At 40.1% G+C, this 14,280-nt stretch overlaps 3 protein-coding genes across 4 annotated transcripts; all 3 read left to right on the top strand.

The window, feature by feature from the left end:
* Positions 1 to 313: 313 nt before the first annotated feature.
* Positions 314 to 2,537, top strand: LOC129777163 (jerky protein homolog-like). Its single transcript, XM_055783254.1, has 3 exons — positions 314 to 695; positions 764 to 1,801; positions 1,951 to 2,537. Exons 2-3 carry the CDS (start codon positions 771 to 773, stop codon positions 2,504 to 2,506), a joined length of 1,587 nt encoding a protein of 528 aa, XP_055639229.1. The 5' UTR covers positions 314 to 695; positions 764 to 770; the 3' UTR covers positions 2,507 to 2,537.
* A 1,003-nt stretch (positions 2,538 to 3,540) lies between these two features.
* On the top strand, positions 3,541 to 7,321 carry LOC129773935 (uncharacterized protein K02A2.6-like). The gene is made up of 4 exons (XM_055777610.1): positions 3,541 to 4,818; positions 5,045 to 6,602; positions 6,660 to 6,898; positions 6,947 to 7,321. Exons 1-4 carry the CDS (start codon positions 3,541 to 3,543, stop codon positions 7,319 to 7,321), a joined length of 3,450 nt encoding a protein of 1,149 aa, XP_055633585.1.
* Positions 7,322 to 11,356: 4,035 nt separating this feature from the next.
* LOC129776862 (putative mediator of RNA polymerase II transcription subunit 15) lies at positions 11,357 to 13,008 on the top strand. Of its 2 annotated transcripts, XM_055782752.1 has the most exons (4): positions 11,357 to 11,531; positions 11,585 to 12,017; positions 12,072 to 12,732; positions 12,838 to 13,008. In XM_055782752.1, the coding sequence occupies exons 1-3, from the start codon at positions 11,492 to 11,494 to the stop codon at positions 12,691 to 12,693; spliced, it is 1,095 nt and encodes a 364-aa protein (XP_055638727.1). In that variant the 5' UTR covers positions 11,357 to 11,491; the 3' UTR covers positions 12,694 to 12,732; positions 12,838 to 13,008. The 2 variants fall into 2 exon arrangements, with proteins under 2 accessions (XP_055638727.1, XP_055638726.1); XM_055782751.1 differs by having other exon boundaries at positions 12,072 to 13,008.
* Positions 13,009 to 14,280: the final 1,272 nt, after the last annotated feature.

Raw genomic sequence — 14,280 nt, 5'->3', positions numbered from 1 at the left:
AGTAAATCGTGTTGTATGCTGAAGGAAATCATGAAACAGTAAATCATATTAGATCCTAATAAAGAAAATATTACATCATATTGAAATGTCAATGAAATGCTGATGCACTCGAAAGTTTTAACCGCTGTTGAATTAAATTTCAGATAGCCGCGCGAGATAGCTGGGTGTGTGGACGCTAGAATGCATATTGGCAACACTGTCAGCTATAAATATCTCGCCACACTCGTTCATCCCACCATTCGTATATACCTCGATCATAGCAACCTTGCACCTCGGGCTGACAGCTCATCTGAGCACGACACACACAACATTCAGCTCTCTTTCTTGTTCCAGCCACACAAGAGGTAAGATACATTTCCGCGCACCGAGGCAAAATGGCGTACTCCACGTAGGCCGGTCATATACATTGGCGATCCTGCCAGGAGCAGGAATTCCCTGCAGCACGGCTATTTGTGTTATTATTTTAGCGTGGTGTTAAAACGAAAAACGTAAATATACAGTCGAATTTCACTCGTTGCACTAAGCTCTTAGCCCAATTTGTGAAAGACTTTCACTCGTTGGGCTGAACTGTCAAAGTCGAAAATCGATCGAGGGTCACACCGATTGTTTGTTGTTATGGGAAACGCAGAAAAGTTTTCACACCACTGACGTTTATTTCATTCGTGGTTGAGTTTCGTTCTAGGTTGGATTAATTGGTAAGTTCTTAATGAAGTTTGATATTAAAATTAGCGTAGATTTAATATACGTTCATTTCGATCGCCAGGCTCAAAATGGATGGTTTGCAAGGATCCAGTACGAACGTTAACCGGAAACGGAGGAGCAATTTCCTGACGCTGGTGGAGAAGGTTCGCATAATTGAAGATTTTGAAGCAGGAGGTGGTACGCATGACTTTCTTGGGAAGAAGTACGGCGTAGGATCTTCTACGGTCACGAGAATAATCCAAAAGAAAGAAGCAATTCGTGAGGCGGTGGACAAGTTCAAGGAATATGGTGTAAATAATCGAAAAACATTGAAAGAGCAGACGTTCCCTTTGCTGGAAGAAGCTCTTTACATCTGGATTTTACAGCAGCGGCAGTTCAACATTTTGTTGACAGTGGATATTCTTAAAGCAAAGGCGGAGCTGCTGTTTATGATTTTCCAGGACCGGGGGCTCTATGCGGTGCACGGTTTTTCTGCTTCGGATGGCTGGATGCATCGTTTTAAGCAGCGGTTTGGATTGCGCGTGAAAGCCGTAACAGGAGAAAAGGCATCGGTAAACGTTGAAGCGTACTTAAATTTCAAGAAGGTTCTACAGAAGAAGATTCAGGAAATGCAGCTATCACTATCCCAAGTCTTTAATGCAGATGAATCTGCCTTGTTCATCAAGCTCCTAGCCACACGCTCTGTCGTTACCTGTGATGAGACCGTGGCAAGCGGACGGAAGCAAAACAAGACAAGGTATACGTTTATGCCTTGCTCCAACATAGATGGTTCCCTAAAATATAATTATTCCAAAAAGGCTTGGATGACCAGACTGTTGTTCCGTCAATGGTTCCACGAAGAGTTTGTCCCCGCTGTTCGAAAATTTTCGGCCGAGAGAGGATTGGAGCCAAAGGCATTGCTGGTTCTTGATAATTGCACCAGTCATTATGACGTTGACGAATCTCTACAGAGTGACGATGGACTGATTCAAGTGATCTACCTCCCACCAAATGTAACTGCTGAATGCCAGCCGATGGACCAAGCGGTCATCAATGCAATCAAGCGAAAGTATAAAAGAAAACTGATGCTCGCATTAATTCTGGAAAACGAACACTTAAGGTAAATTTCCAAATATTAAACATTAAATTTTTGTAATTAATTCCAAATATAAACACAAAACTATGCGCACGATAGTTTTTCGTCTGTGCTTTTTCAAAATTTAAATTCAAATTCTAATTGAGGTTTTATTTATGTACTTTCCTCTTTAGTTTCGGAGAACGATTGAAGAAGATTAATCTTCAACAGTGTATTTCGTGGTTGGCAACCTCTTGGGAGGAGATATCTGACAAAACTATACGTAATTCGTGGAAGAAATTGATCGATGGTTTGCCGGAGGATGCTGTTAATGTAGACTCGAAAGCGGCCGATGATGACTTCAAAGCGCTTGTGTCCAGGATTGACAGTTTGGCAGGAACAAAAACATCTGAGCAAGATATTGATCTGTGGATCAAAGATCAGGTGTATGATGCTGATCATAATCCAGATTGGGTAACCAGTGAAGTGTTCTCTGATGACGAGATTTTGTCATCAGTTCTCAAGAAAGATCAACCTGAAATGCAAGAAGAATGGTTGGTAGACACAGAAGATGGAAGTAATTCGTTTGATACTTCCATTACTAGTACCGGAGATCCTGATTTTGGCGATGCAATCAAGTCAATTGATTGCCTAGTTCGCTATATGAAGCATGATGTTGCAGAAGTATGCCGTTTGAACGCGCTACGTTCGAAAATCACTGAAGTTGAATGGCTAAAACGAGCATGTTGAAGATCTCTACCATTTTGTTGAAAATGAATTTACGTGGTTTGTTTAATTTTGTTTGAAACTTTTAAAATAAATATTGTTTTTGTTGAATAATAATCGATTTTATTTATTTCAATGATTCATTTAAAATTTATTTTAAACCTAAAAACACCATCCACGAGCCCCTCGAAAAAAATTTTACGTTGTAAGAATTGACGTTTGTCTTCGATTTAGTTGGGCTATAGCCCAACGAACGGGAGCCCAACTAAATCGAAGCCCAACTAAAGATAGCCCAACGAGTGAAATTCAACTGTATATCGAAAAAGACAAATGCATGGAAGTGGAAAAAAAAACATGGCTGTCGTGCAGGTTACACTTTGTGATTGTAATATCGCCGATAGTTGAAAAAAAAGTTGAACATGAGTGTTTTTTTTTCTCGTCTTTTTGTTAAATTAAGGGAAAGTGCTGTGTGACATTTATTACCGACGATCACAACGCGCTCTGAGAAGCCGAATCACTCTTCCGTTACAGTTGGTATGTTGATAGTGGTGATGCTTGTTGCTATATGACTGGATGTGGGTAACGTGCGTGTGTATCTGCATCTAGTATATGCATACAAGGTGAGGTGAACAGGCGATATCGGCAAAGTCATTATAGCTTATGGCGCCACACAAGTGTGAAGTAATGTACTCTTTTTATATTATCGGGTTTGTGGAAAGGTTCGGAATCGTGTTGATTAAAAAGCGGATCGCGACGACCGCGCTAGGTACTGTTAAAAGCGGAATAAACCGGATCGAGACGACCGCGTTATGTTCAATTTAAAACGAATCGTGACGACCGTGCCACATTTGATTGAGAAGCTCGTGATAATCGAGAATTTGATTTCATTTGTAAATGCATCGAGATAAATGGGAATTATAAAAACAATAACCATTTATGAAGAATTCCCACTAGTAGGGCAGCTACCCAAGAAATCAATCAAAAAAGAATTTGCTATTTTTTTTTTTGCTTTGGTACATTGTTTCAGATATTGGAAAAAAAAAACAAAACAAATCAAAATGTTTACTGGAGGAAGGTATGTTCGTGCCCCAGAGTTCCAGAGTGACTCGGAAAAACTCGATGAGGTTCCATCGAGCGCATCGGATTACGAAGGAAGGGAAAAACAACTGCACGAGGTTGGATTTGGTGAAAATGAAACCTGCGGAAGCGAGCTTAATGGAAGCGATGAATCCACTTCTGAAACCGGAGACGACGAAAGATTAAGTGCACATCAGGGAGTGGAGCTATCGGCGATGCGGAACGAAAATCGCGAATACTACGAGCGGATGAAGCAGATGGAAGCCACTCTAAACCAACTTGTGAAAGCTTTGGATTCGAACCAGTCGATAAATGGACCCAATAAACCACCTGGCGAAGTTGATCATAGCTGGAGCATTGGTAGTGTGGTTCCAGGACCATCGTCCAGCTCGAGTAATATTCGCTGGGAGAACATTCAACCGTTCCCCAACAATATTCCGGCCAATAAAATGTGGGAACATTGGCATCGATTTGTGGACCGTTTTGAAATCGCCATGTCCCTCGGAAACATCAACGATCCGGTAAAGCTCGCCCAGGGCTTGTTTATTTCGATGGGAGAAAAGCTGCAAGGAATCATCCTGGCTGCTAGGCTTCGCCCGAGCTTGAATGAACCTAACTGTTACGCCGTTTTCGTGAAGAACGTAGAGGATTACTTGCGGTCAATGGTGGATGTAACGGCAGAGCACGAGGCGTTTACCAACTTAAAGCAATACATGGATGAACCGACTCTGGCTTTCCAAGCTCGCCTAATGGAAAAGGTTCGCCTATGTGGATATAGTAGGGATGACCAGAATCGATTCGTGCGTGCCCAATTGTTGAAAGGGATGAGGAATAAAGATTTGGCGAAAACAGCGAGAACTTTTGGCTACGAAACTACGTTCATAGTACAATCTGCAACCCGCGAAGAAGCTTATACAGCAGAAACGATGCAACCCGATTCATCGCAAGCGTTTGCGGTTACTCGAAATAGGCAGAGAGCTTACGACCAGCAACAGTGGAAGCGGAAACATGAAATACCTAACAAAGATGGAAATCAACGGAAAAAAAGAGATGGTCATGACAATAGATATCGCGGTCCGGGACGCCGCTCAAGATGCTCAAAATGTGACAAGCCGTTTCACAAATTCGGATCTTGCACTGCAATAAACAATAACTGTAATAATTGTGGCAAACGGGGACACTTTGCAGTCGTGTGTTGGAATAAAGCTGCTAACAACGTCCAAGTTGATCGAAGTCAGCCACGAGAAGAAAACATGAAGGTAAACGAATGAATGAAGACAGTGTTTCTTTTTTTTCTCTGTTTCAAATCTTGTTAACATAACTTACGTTTTCTCACTTTAAATGGAATATAAATTGTTTGTATCCCCAGACTCTGAAAATAGTTTTTTTATTGGGCTCATTTCCAGGAAATAAATACGATTTCTCAATCGGACGCACTAATCGATTGTCGGGTAGGTTCTTCGAATCCCATTCGTTTCCTGATAGATTTTAGGGGCGGATGTCAATACTATTGGCGGAGATGATTGGAAACGGTTGGAACATGAATTTCATGTGGGAACAGCCAAGCTAGAGCCAATTCAACTACCCAACGATAGTGCCGTGCATTCTTATGCTTCAATTAAACCCATTTCCGTGACACATGCATTCACAGCTGAGGTAGAAGTAGTGGGGTGTCACAAGCCGTTGGTTAATGCTGAGTTCTTAGTCATTGACAAAGGTAGCCGTTCGCTATTGGGTCGGTCCACAGCGAGTGATTTGAAGCTACTGAAGGTTGGTATAGCCGTCAACAACTGTGAGACATCGGAACAGTTATCCACGTTTCCTAAAGTACCAGGGGTTCAAGTGAAATTTAGTGTTGATAAGGCCATCGCTCCAACTAAGAATGCGTACTTCAACGTTCCGGCGGCTTATAGAGAAAGTGCGAAAGCCAGGCTCACAGAAATGGAAAATCGGGGCATCATAGAGCGTGTGACAACAGCTCCAGAATGGAGCATGTCGGTGGTAGCCAAAGGTAAAGGAGATTTTCGTTTGGTAGTAAACATGCGAGCGCAAAATCGAGCAATTAAACGCGAGTATTATCGCTTACCGTTACTTGACGAGATGAAAGTTAAACTTTATGGAGCCAATTACTTCTCGAAGCTCGATTTGACGAATGCTTTCTACCATTTGGAGCTACACGAGTCTTCAAGGGATCTAACAACATTCATGTCAGAAAATGGTATGTTCCGATTTACTCGTTTAATGTTCGGGGTCAACTGTGCACCCGAAATTTTCCAACGCGAAATGTCAAGAATTCTCGAAAGTGTAAAGAATATAATCGTGTATATAGATGATATACTTATTTTCGCGAAAACTCTCGAAGAACTTCGCAAAACCACAGCCCAAGTTCTGATGATCCTAAAAGAGAACAATTTAACAGTGAATAGCGACAAATGCGAATATGATCGAACCCGAATTAAGTTTCTTGGTCACGAGCTAGACAAAAATGGTTTTAACATTGATGAGGCGAAAGTTAGACATATCGAGAGATTCAGGCAACCGAACACCATATCTGAGCTCCGAAGCTTCCTGGGGTTTGCTTCTTTCCTAAGCCCTTACATTCAGGGGTTTGCCAACATCACGAGACCGTTATGGGAACTTACAAGTTGTAATATTTGGACCTGGAGCGATGAGCAGACAAAAGCGTTCGAACATTTGAAAAACCAAATCGCCCAATGCACAGTATCTCTTGGATATTTCTCGAGCACGGAGAAAACTATTTTATACACGGACGCTTCACCACATGCCCTTGGTGCTGTCTTAGTACAAGACGATGGCAGAAAACCTCCGCGTGTTATAAGTTTCGCATCGAAAGCCTTAACCATGACTGAAAAAAAGTATCCACAAATCCAGCGGGAAGCTTTGGCAGCAGTGTGGGCAGTGGAATATTTCGCCTATTTCTTGTTGGGAAGACATTTCACGCTTCGAACCGATGCGCAGGGTTTCACGTTTATTCTAAACCGACTGCGAGAGGACTCAAAGCGTGCTCTAAATCGGGCGGATGGTTAGGCTCTCAGGCTTACCCCATATAGTTTTGATGTTGAATACGTGCGGGGGAAAGAAAACATCGCTGATTCATCGTCAAGACTTTATGTCGGCAATGATGCTCCCTTTGAAGAAGGTACAAGCCCATGGGAAATCGCAGCACTTGAAGTGAATCAGGTTAGATTCTTAACGGAGGAAGAGATAAGACTTGCTACAGTGGATGATGTACAGCTTAAGAAGGTGGTAGACGCACTTGAAACGGGGTATTGGCCTAAAGAATTGAAGAGGTTTGAAATGCTTGCAGATGATTTTACTGTAAGCGGAGGTATTCTGATTAAAGCTGGCCTTGCCGTCATACCATAGATCCTACGTCAGAAGACACTAGAGATCGCTCATGAGGGGCATCCAGCAACGGCCAAGTTCAAAAGTATATTGCGAGAACGCGTATGGTATGGTGTTGAATATAAGCAGTATTGCCGTGAACGCGGTATCAACACCATTTTCTCCACACCGTTGTATCCCCAACAAAATGGCCTTGCAGAGAGCTGTATGAAACTGATTAATAAGGCAATGACAGCAGCAGCTTCAACCGGGGCAAATTATAGAGAGGAGTTGAAAGCAGCTATTCATGCTTACAACGCCGCTGCGCACTCTGTTACAGGGGTACCACCAGAAGAAGACGGGGAGAAAAATCAAGCGTGGGCTGCCCCTTCTGCGTCGCGGGAAAGCTTCATTTGATGACGATTTACTCAATGAGAAAGACAAGCAATCAAAATTACAATCCAAAAAGCGGGAAGATACAAGACGAGGGGCTCGTTTGTGGAGCCTGGAGATACGGTTATCATTGAACGACAAAATCGAGCGAAAGCAGAATCGCGGTTCGACCCTCACAGATATACCGTGATGGAAGAGCGTAACGGTATGCTTGACCTGAGCGATGAGAACGGTCACGTGATGCGAAGGCACGTGTCACAGGCAAAAAAAGTTCATCAGTGGCGGGATTCCCAAACACCGATCAGCAACAATAGAGACAGCGATAGGGACTCCACCAAAGTACAAGCCGCAGCTCAGGAAGACACTTCAAAAGGTAACGAATCACAGCGACCAACACGTAGCAGACGGAAACCGGCAAATTTAAAAGATTACGTTAATGTTGTACAAGAATGAGAAGAAAACGGATGATCATATAATGCTGCTTCATAGGAGGACGGCATGAAATTTCGAAAATAAAAATAAAACTGAAGAAAAAATCTTTCATTTATTCCTCAGGTTCCGTTTTTTTAGAGAGGGGGGAGGATGTGTGGACGCTAGAATGCATATTGGCAACACTGTCAGCTATAAATATCTCGCCACACTCGTTCATCCCACCATTCGTATATACCTCGATTATAGCAACCTTGCACCTCGGGCTGACAGCTCATCTGAGCACGACACCAAGATGGTGGAGTTAACAGGTGGCTCGTAATTTACATTATTTAGAAAAGACGTATGAGGAATGGCAAGACGAAAAGTTTGGATTTGTTTATGTTATTACTTACGTTGGTATGGTTACATTTGATTTCGTCGAAGGTATTTGAAGCTGTATAATAAATAAACAGTTGTCGTTGAAAATAGTAACCTAGTAACCTTTATGCATATGCTTCCGCCAGCTGGCTCGGCTAATGTGATATGATTTATTCAGGGAATGCTTTGATCGTGGTACCGCCACTGGCGCATAATTCGCAGCTTTGTTTTTTGTGCTGGTTCATAACGGCAATCAATCGTACCGGCGAAACTGTAGTCAATGTTTAGTGTTGTTTGGATAACATCTATGTAAATAAATTCAAAGTCACGGGATACGTCCGAACGGCAATTCTGACATTACGTTTTACCTTCCACTTCACTTTCCTTGCACGACACACACAACATTCAGCTCTCTTTCTTGTTCCAGCCACACAAGAGGTAAGATACATTTCCGCGCACCGAGGCAAAATGGCGTACTCCACGTAGGCCGGTCATATACACTGGGGGATGATAATCCAGACGTCCGGAGTTCGAACCCACATCGGAGCAGTTTTCACCAAACATCAATCTGTGGCATTTCAAACATTCATATTCCACTCCCAACACAAGTCAATCAAACATATATAAAAATGGCGATTCGTGAGGTTGTAATAAACATTTCACGAAAATATTTTGCGCCATTTGTTTTTTTCTATGTCTGTAATAAATCGTATAGGAGTATGGCGAAAGTCATATTTGGTGCTTTGACAATTCATGAATATATTCATATTAGATCGCAATTCAATTCCAACATAATCGCTATTATAGCCGGTCAAAGTTGCATATTCATCCAAACAAATTCGGTAAGCATTTGCCATGTATGTATATGGCCTCCACTTTTACATGCTATGCCAGTTAGGCGCATTATATGCCAACCAAATTTTAGGGCATATGATGTTATATATACGCTTGTTATGCGATTTAATGTTTACTGGGTTGGTTTTCAATAATTCAAACATCGTACTTACTCCACAGATACGGAGACCCTTATTCGCAACTAGTTTGTCGTCTCCGCAAAAATCGACCCAGTGCATCTGTAAAAACGTTTGCGAGGGTATACGATAAAAGTTTACGCGAACATTTTCACTCGTATTCGGGCAACCTTTCACTATTTTTCAAATATTGGGCCCTATTATAGAAATCGAATCGAGGATTCGATACAATCACTATCACTATCACACCGAGTATAATCTGGAATTATAGAAATCGAGGAAAACAGCTCGATTCGTGACTTTGCTCGAATGTCAGTGGCGGTGCTGAAATATTTTGAAACGAGTTTGAAATGATTTACAAAGCACTATAGAAAGGATGCCAAATTTTATATGAGACATCTGCTATGGAAATTATAAATATCTATATTTCCAAAAGTGTTAATATGGTTATGTTTTGGAGAAAACAGATATTGCCTCAACGAATGAAGCTTAATAGATGTAATACATGCATGGATGTGTCATAAAAACGACATCATGGAACAATTTCCTTTACAAAAAATACAATTATTAGAAAATGTTTTTTTTCATATATTTTATCAACTGCAATCTATGGAATTTCGTAAGGAGTCACAAATGAATTCCACTTTTTTAGCAAAACTATTTTTTTGGATGTAATTCTCTTTTAGCGTCGATTTATTGTTGTAGCGGCGTCAATAGCTTTATTGTATTGGGTCAGCAAAACAATTTTTTTTTGTATGTAATTCTCTTTTAGCGTCGATTTCTTGTTGTAGCGGCGTCAATAGCTTTATTGTATTGGGTCACCACCTGTGACCCTAAATTCTCGCTTGTTGTGTGCTAGTGTTTTCTTTACCCTTCACCTCATGTCAATCCAAATCTTTAAAAATTTAAAAGAAATCATTATTGTTTTGCAAGACATTTCAGCTTTAGCATATGGTATAGAAAGTTTGGTATAATGCTGGTAAATTGCTGACAAAAGTAACAAGTACTAATGTACGCTAGCAATAATAAATAAGCAATTTTTAGGTAGGAAATTCGGTTGATAGTAATTCAAACAATATGATAAAATTAACTTATGAAGTTATATGTATCGTAGAAGAAAAATTTGCTTTCTGCCATTCTGAACCAAGACGCATTGATGGTCTCAGTGCATTAAGCTCCTCACTGAATTCCTCCCACTTTTCCTTAACCGGGATTCTATGTGAACTGCCTCCACAAATACCTCGAGCAATGTTTACTTTCGCTTTCATTGGTTCAACGAGTTGGTTCAAACTGGTGATGATTGGGTGATTCCACTCATTTTCAGCCACTGCAATATGCGCAGGAAGTATGTTCTGCATTGTAAATTATAACATGATTAATATAAATTATACTGGATGAACACTTACCTTGTATAGACTATTCTGGCAGCACCGTAAAACAAATACTGATCAAAACAAACGAACATGTGTTGAAAATTGCATATATTTAAGCGTTTCTGAAATGTTTAGGCGTGAAACATATCTGTAAATCAGGCATCTCTGGTCTGAGAATTTATCAAATAGAAATCGCTTGAAAAAATGCATGAAAATGAAGTGGATTGAGTCCGCACCACTTAGGATTAACCTAGATCATTCAAACGACCACTTCGAAAATCGAAGATTTTCCGGTTACACACCGTTTCCATAATTAGTTTTATGGGTATGGTTTGAGTTACAACCAAAACTTCAAAGCTGAAATAAAAAAATGGTTTAAGTGCGCTACACATACAACGTCCAGTCACCGTGAAGTCAACGTAAAGGAATGAAATGTCAATTATTCTCCCATGGAAATCGTATAGCATTCACATAGCATTCATGTAGCATTCACATACACCATCACCGGCAACTTGACGTCGGCGAAATAAGTTCAAGAGAATAGTTGACGGGAAGGTGACGGTGACGCTGTACGTGTACCGCACTTTATCAAGCCAGTTATCATTTCCAAACTCATAAAATTCAATTCGCAGTTGCGCAATATATTCTTTGTTCACATTTATTGAAATAAACTTCAAAACCTCAAGATAAGTTTAATAAAATGAGCCATATAATAATACCAATTAGAATAAACATTGAATAATTGATATTTTTGATTTCTTTGTTCAAAAGTAAGTTATGAATTTTAGTTTCCTTCGATATGATTGTAAATACATTTGAAGACATTTTTTCGTACCATGTGAAGATATTTGAAAAAATTACCTGGCATCCCTGGTCAACACATTTGTCATCGCGGATTTTCTCTATTCTCGAAAGTTGGCAGCGGCATAACGGATTTGCAATTTACGCTGGTTAAAGTCACGTTTGTTCTCTTCAAGAGTTTGATATTGAGAAAAGTAGAAACGAATTTATAAAAAGAAATTTTGAGATATCTTGTTTGATTGTTTTGCTTTGTATCCAACATGAGTTCAAAATTGCAGCAGGCATTGAATTTATCCTTAGGTAAGTGAAAAAGTACTTTTTATCCCAATACTCTTTATAATTTGTAAATCCAGATGAATACATTGCCAAAAAAAATATTGTCGCTAATGTATGCTCTGAGCCGGAGAATACAAGTCGTTTCAAACGACAATTACGTTCTGATCAAGATGACAATGACGACGACGATGATACACTGTCTGTCAACATCCAGAACGAAATGGACGTAGAAGTTATGGGTGATACGCCACCACCACTGATACGGCATAAGAGCCCGCTTGAGATGATTGAAGACGTAAAGGTTGTACCTAATTTTCCGGGTAGGTTTATTACTGAGGAGCAGAAGCGGGGCCTTCGCATACCTTCACAGCAATGGAGACTGCAGCGAGATAATCAAACGGGCGGCAGGTCTGATCGTTTTCCGTTTACGAATGCAAATAATAACAACGGTTTTCGTATCAACCACATCAACAACCGCTTCAATCAGCGGAAATGGAACAATCGCAACAAGTACGTTTCCGTTGGTTTGATTGTGTATAGTTTAATAATGTTCATTATTTATAGTTTCAGAAATCAATACGGCAAAAATCCGAAGATGGTTGGAAGTTTTAATCCAAGATCTCGTTGGAATAATGTGCGTAATAATATTCAAACCAACGGAGATTTGCGCTCCCTCATAACCACGTCATCTTCAGGTCAAATTCATGGCAGTTCTTTCGACATCATGTCTGGGAATGGAATGCAAACGTTCCGACAGCCGCAATTAGTAACGTTCGCTGATATGTTGTCCCGTATTGGCCAGGCATCATCGAGTCAAGATCGAGATAGTTTTTCTGCTGTAATCGGAAACATAATGCGCAATCAGCAACAACAACAACAGCAGCAGCAGCAGCAACCACAACAAGGGATGATAACGCCGATTTTAAATCAGCAGAATATTGGTCAGATGAGCTCGAATGAGTTAATGCCATTTGCAGCTCAAACGTTGCTGAATCACATTACAACTGTTCAACAGAATTTCGGACCAAAGTATGATATGAAGGTGCAAAAGCAAATTCACACATTGCAAGGTAAATCAATGATGTATAGCAGTCTTGGAGTTGTAAGTACCGATGGACCGGGTATCGATAGTGAAAGGATTGTACCGAAGACAACGGATTTGAGCATGAATATGCGCTTCAGTTAGGAAGGAAGAACAATTTGTTAAATTTACTGTGGTTGCGAGGTATGGACTCGAGCATAATGCTCCGTTATGAACATGTTTCTTCTTTTTCATTTTATTTTTATAGAACTTCTCCAATCAGTCGTTCAATCTCATGCTTTTTTTTAGGGCAAAATAACCAATATCAAAAACTTCCTTCTTTTCATCCAGTGTGATTTTGTTGAGTTTGAAGCGTACAGTTCAAAACAATATATTTCTGAATTCACAAGTCGAGATGACTTGAATGTTCAATCATTAACATTTATCAATAATAAAAACTCTAACATGTTAGTTATGAAATTCATAGTAATATCTCTTCTATGTTGTGTATTTTCTCGTTCCCACCTCATAAGACCAAATCTGAGAGTCATGTCGATGTGCGCTTCTCCACTAGAGTATCAGATAAACCTACCGTCACGTCCAATAGTAGACACGGATTTTTTTCTCACTCGTGAACCGATGTTCTAATGGTGTTCCATGTTATTTTCAGACAATTTTCATTTTTCTTAATAAAACGATGTGCTAATGCCTAATGTTTCGAAAAAAACGCAAAAAAAGTTTTAAAAAATCTCATTAGGTATATTCACTCCTATTCTGTATTTCGATCGATTCGAAATATTTCGAATGACTTGATTAAATTCCATTCTGTATTCCGTTCGAGTTGTTTTTGCGTTTCGCACTTTTTATAGCGAAAACGTTTGACGGAGCACCTGCATTTTTTAATCAATAAAACAAATCCTATTTTCGTTGACTTTATCCAACTGGGAACAACTCTATTTCGATTGCGCGTCGCAGTTACATGACACCTGACCCAGAGTAAACAAGATAAATCACTATATGCCCAGTGAAATTGGATTGAAGAATGTTTTTTTTCGAGTTGGCTTTTCAAGTGGGAGCATTTGCTATAACTTCGCGGAGCACAAATTTCTCGCGGAAAATCCGTCGGAATACAGAATAGGGCTGATTGTCTTTGAATTCAAAAAGTTTCACTTCAGCAATATTACGCTCTGAAACGCATACTTTCATCAATTACTCTGCAGCTAATCGTACATAAATATCATACGATTCGAAATATTTCGAACGACTTGATAAAATACCATTCTGTATTCCGTTCGAGTTGTTTTTGCATTTCGTTCGATCTGTCACCCCTATTCTGCATTCCGTCGGATTTGCATTTCGTTCAAAACTGCGAACTCGAACGAGTTATACACCCCTATTCTGTATTTCGATCGATTCGAAATATTTCGAACGACTTGATTAAATTCCATTCTGTATTTCGTTCGAGTTGTATTTACATTTCGTTCGATCTGTTTCTCTTAGAACATTAAAGGGGCAAAACGTTCGGAATAGGTGAAGCGAAATTATAGCTCGAACGAAACAACGATTTCGAACGAAATGGAAATCCGTCGGAATACAGAATTGGGCTGATAATTTTGCTTTTCCTATTTCGAACGTATTGCTCATTTCGATCGAATTATTTCAAACTGTTCGAAAGAAATTCGAACAGTTCGCGTTAACAACTCACCGATGCTGCCACCTGCAATCAATTGCTCTGTTTGTGGGATTACTGTG

This window comes from Toxorhynchites rutilus, chromosome 3, assembly GCF_029784135.1.
Source record: "Toxorhynchites rutilus septentrionalis strain SRP chromosome 3, ASM2978413v1, whole genome shotgun sequence".
NCBI lineage: Eukaryota > Metazoa > Arthropoda > Insecta > Diptera > Culicidae > Toxorhynchites > Toxorhynchites rutilus.
The sequence above is the reverse complement of the archived record's forward strand: the minus strand, read 5'-3'. Positions and strand labels throughout refer to the sequence as shown.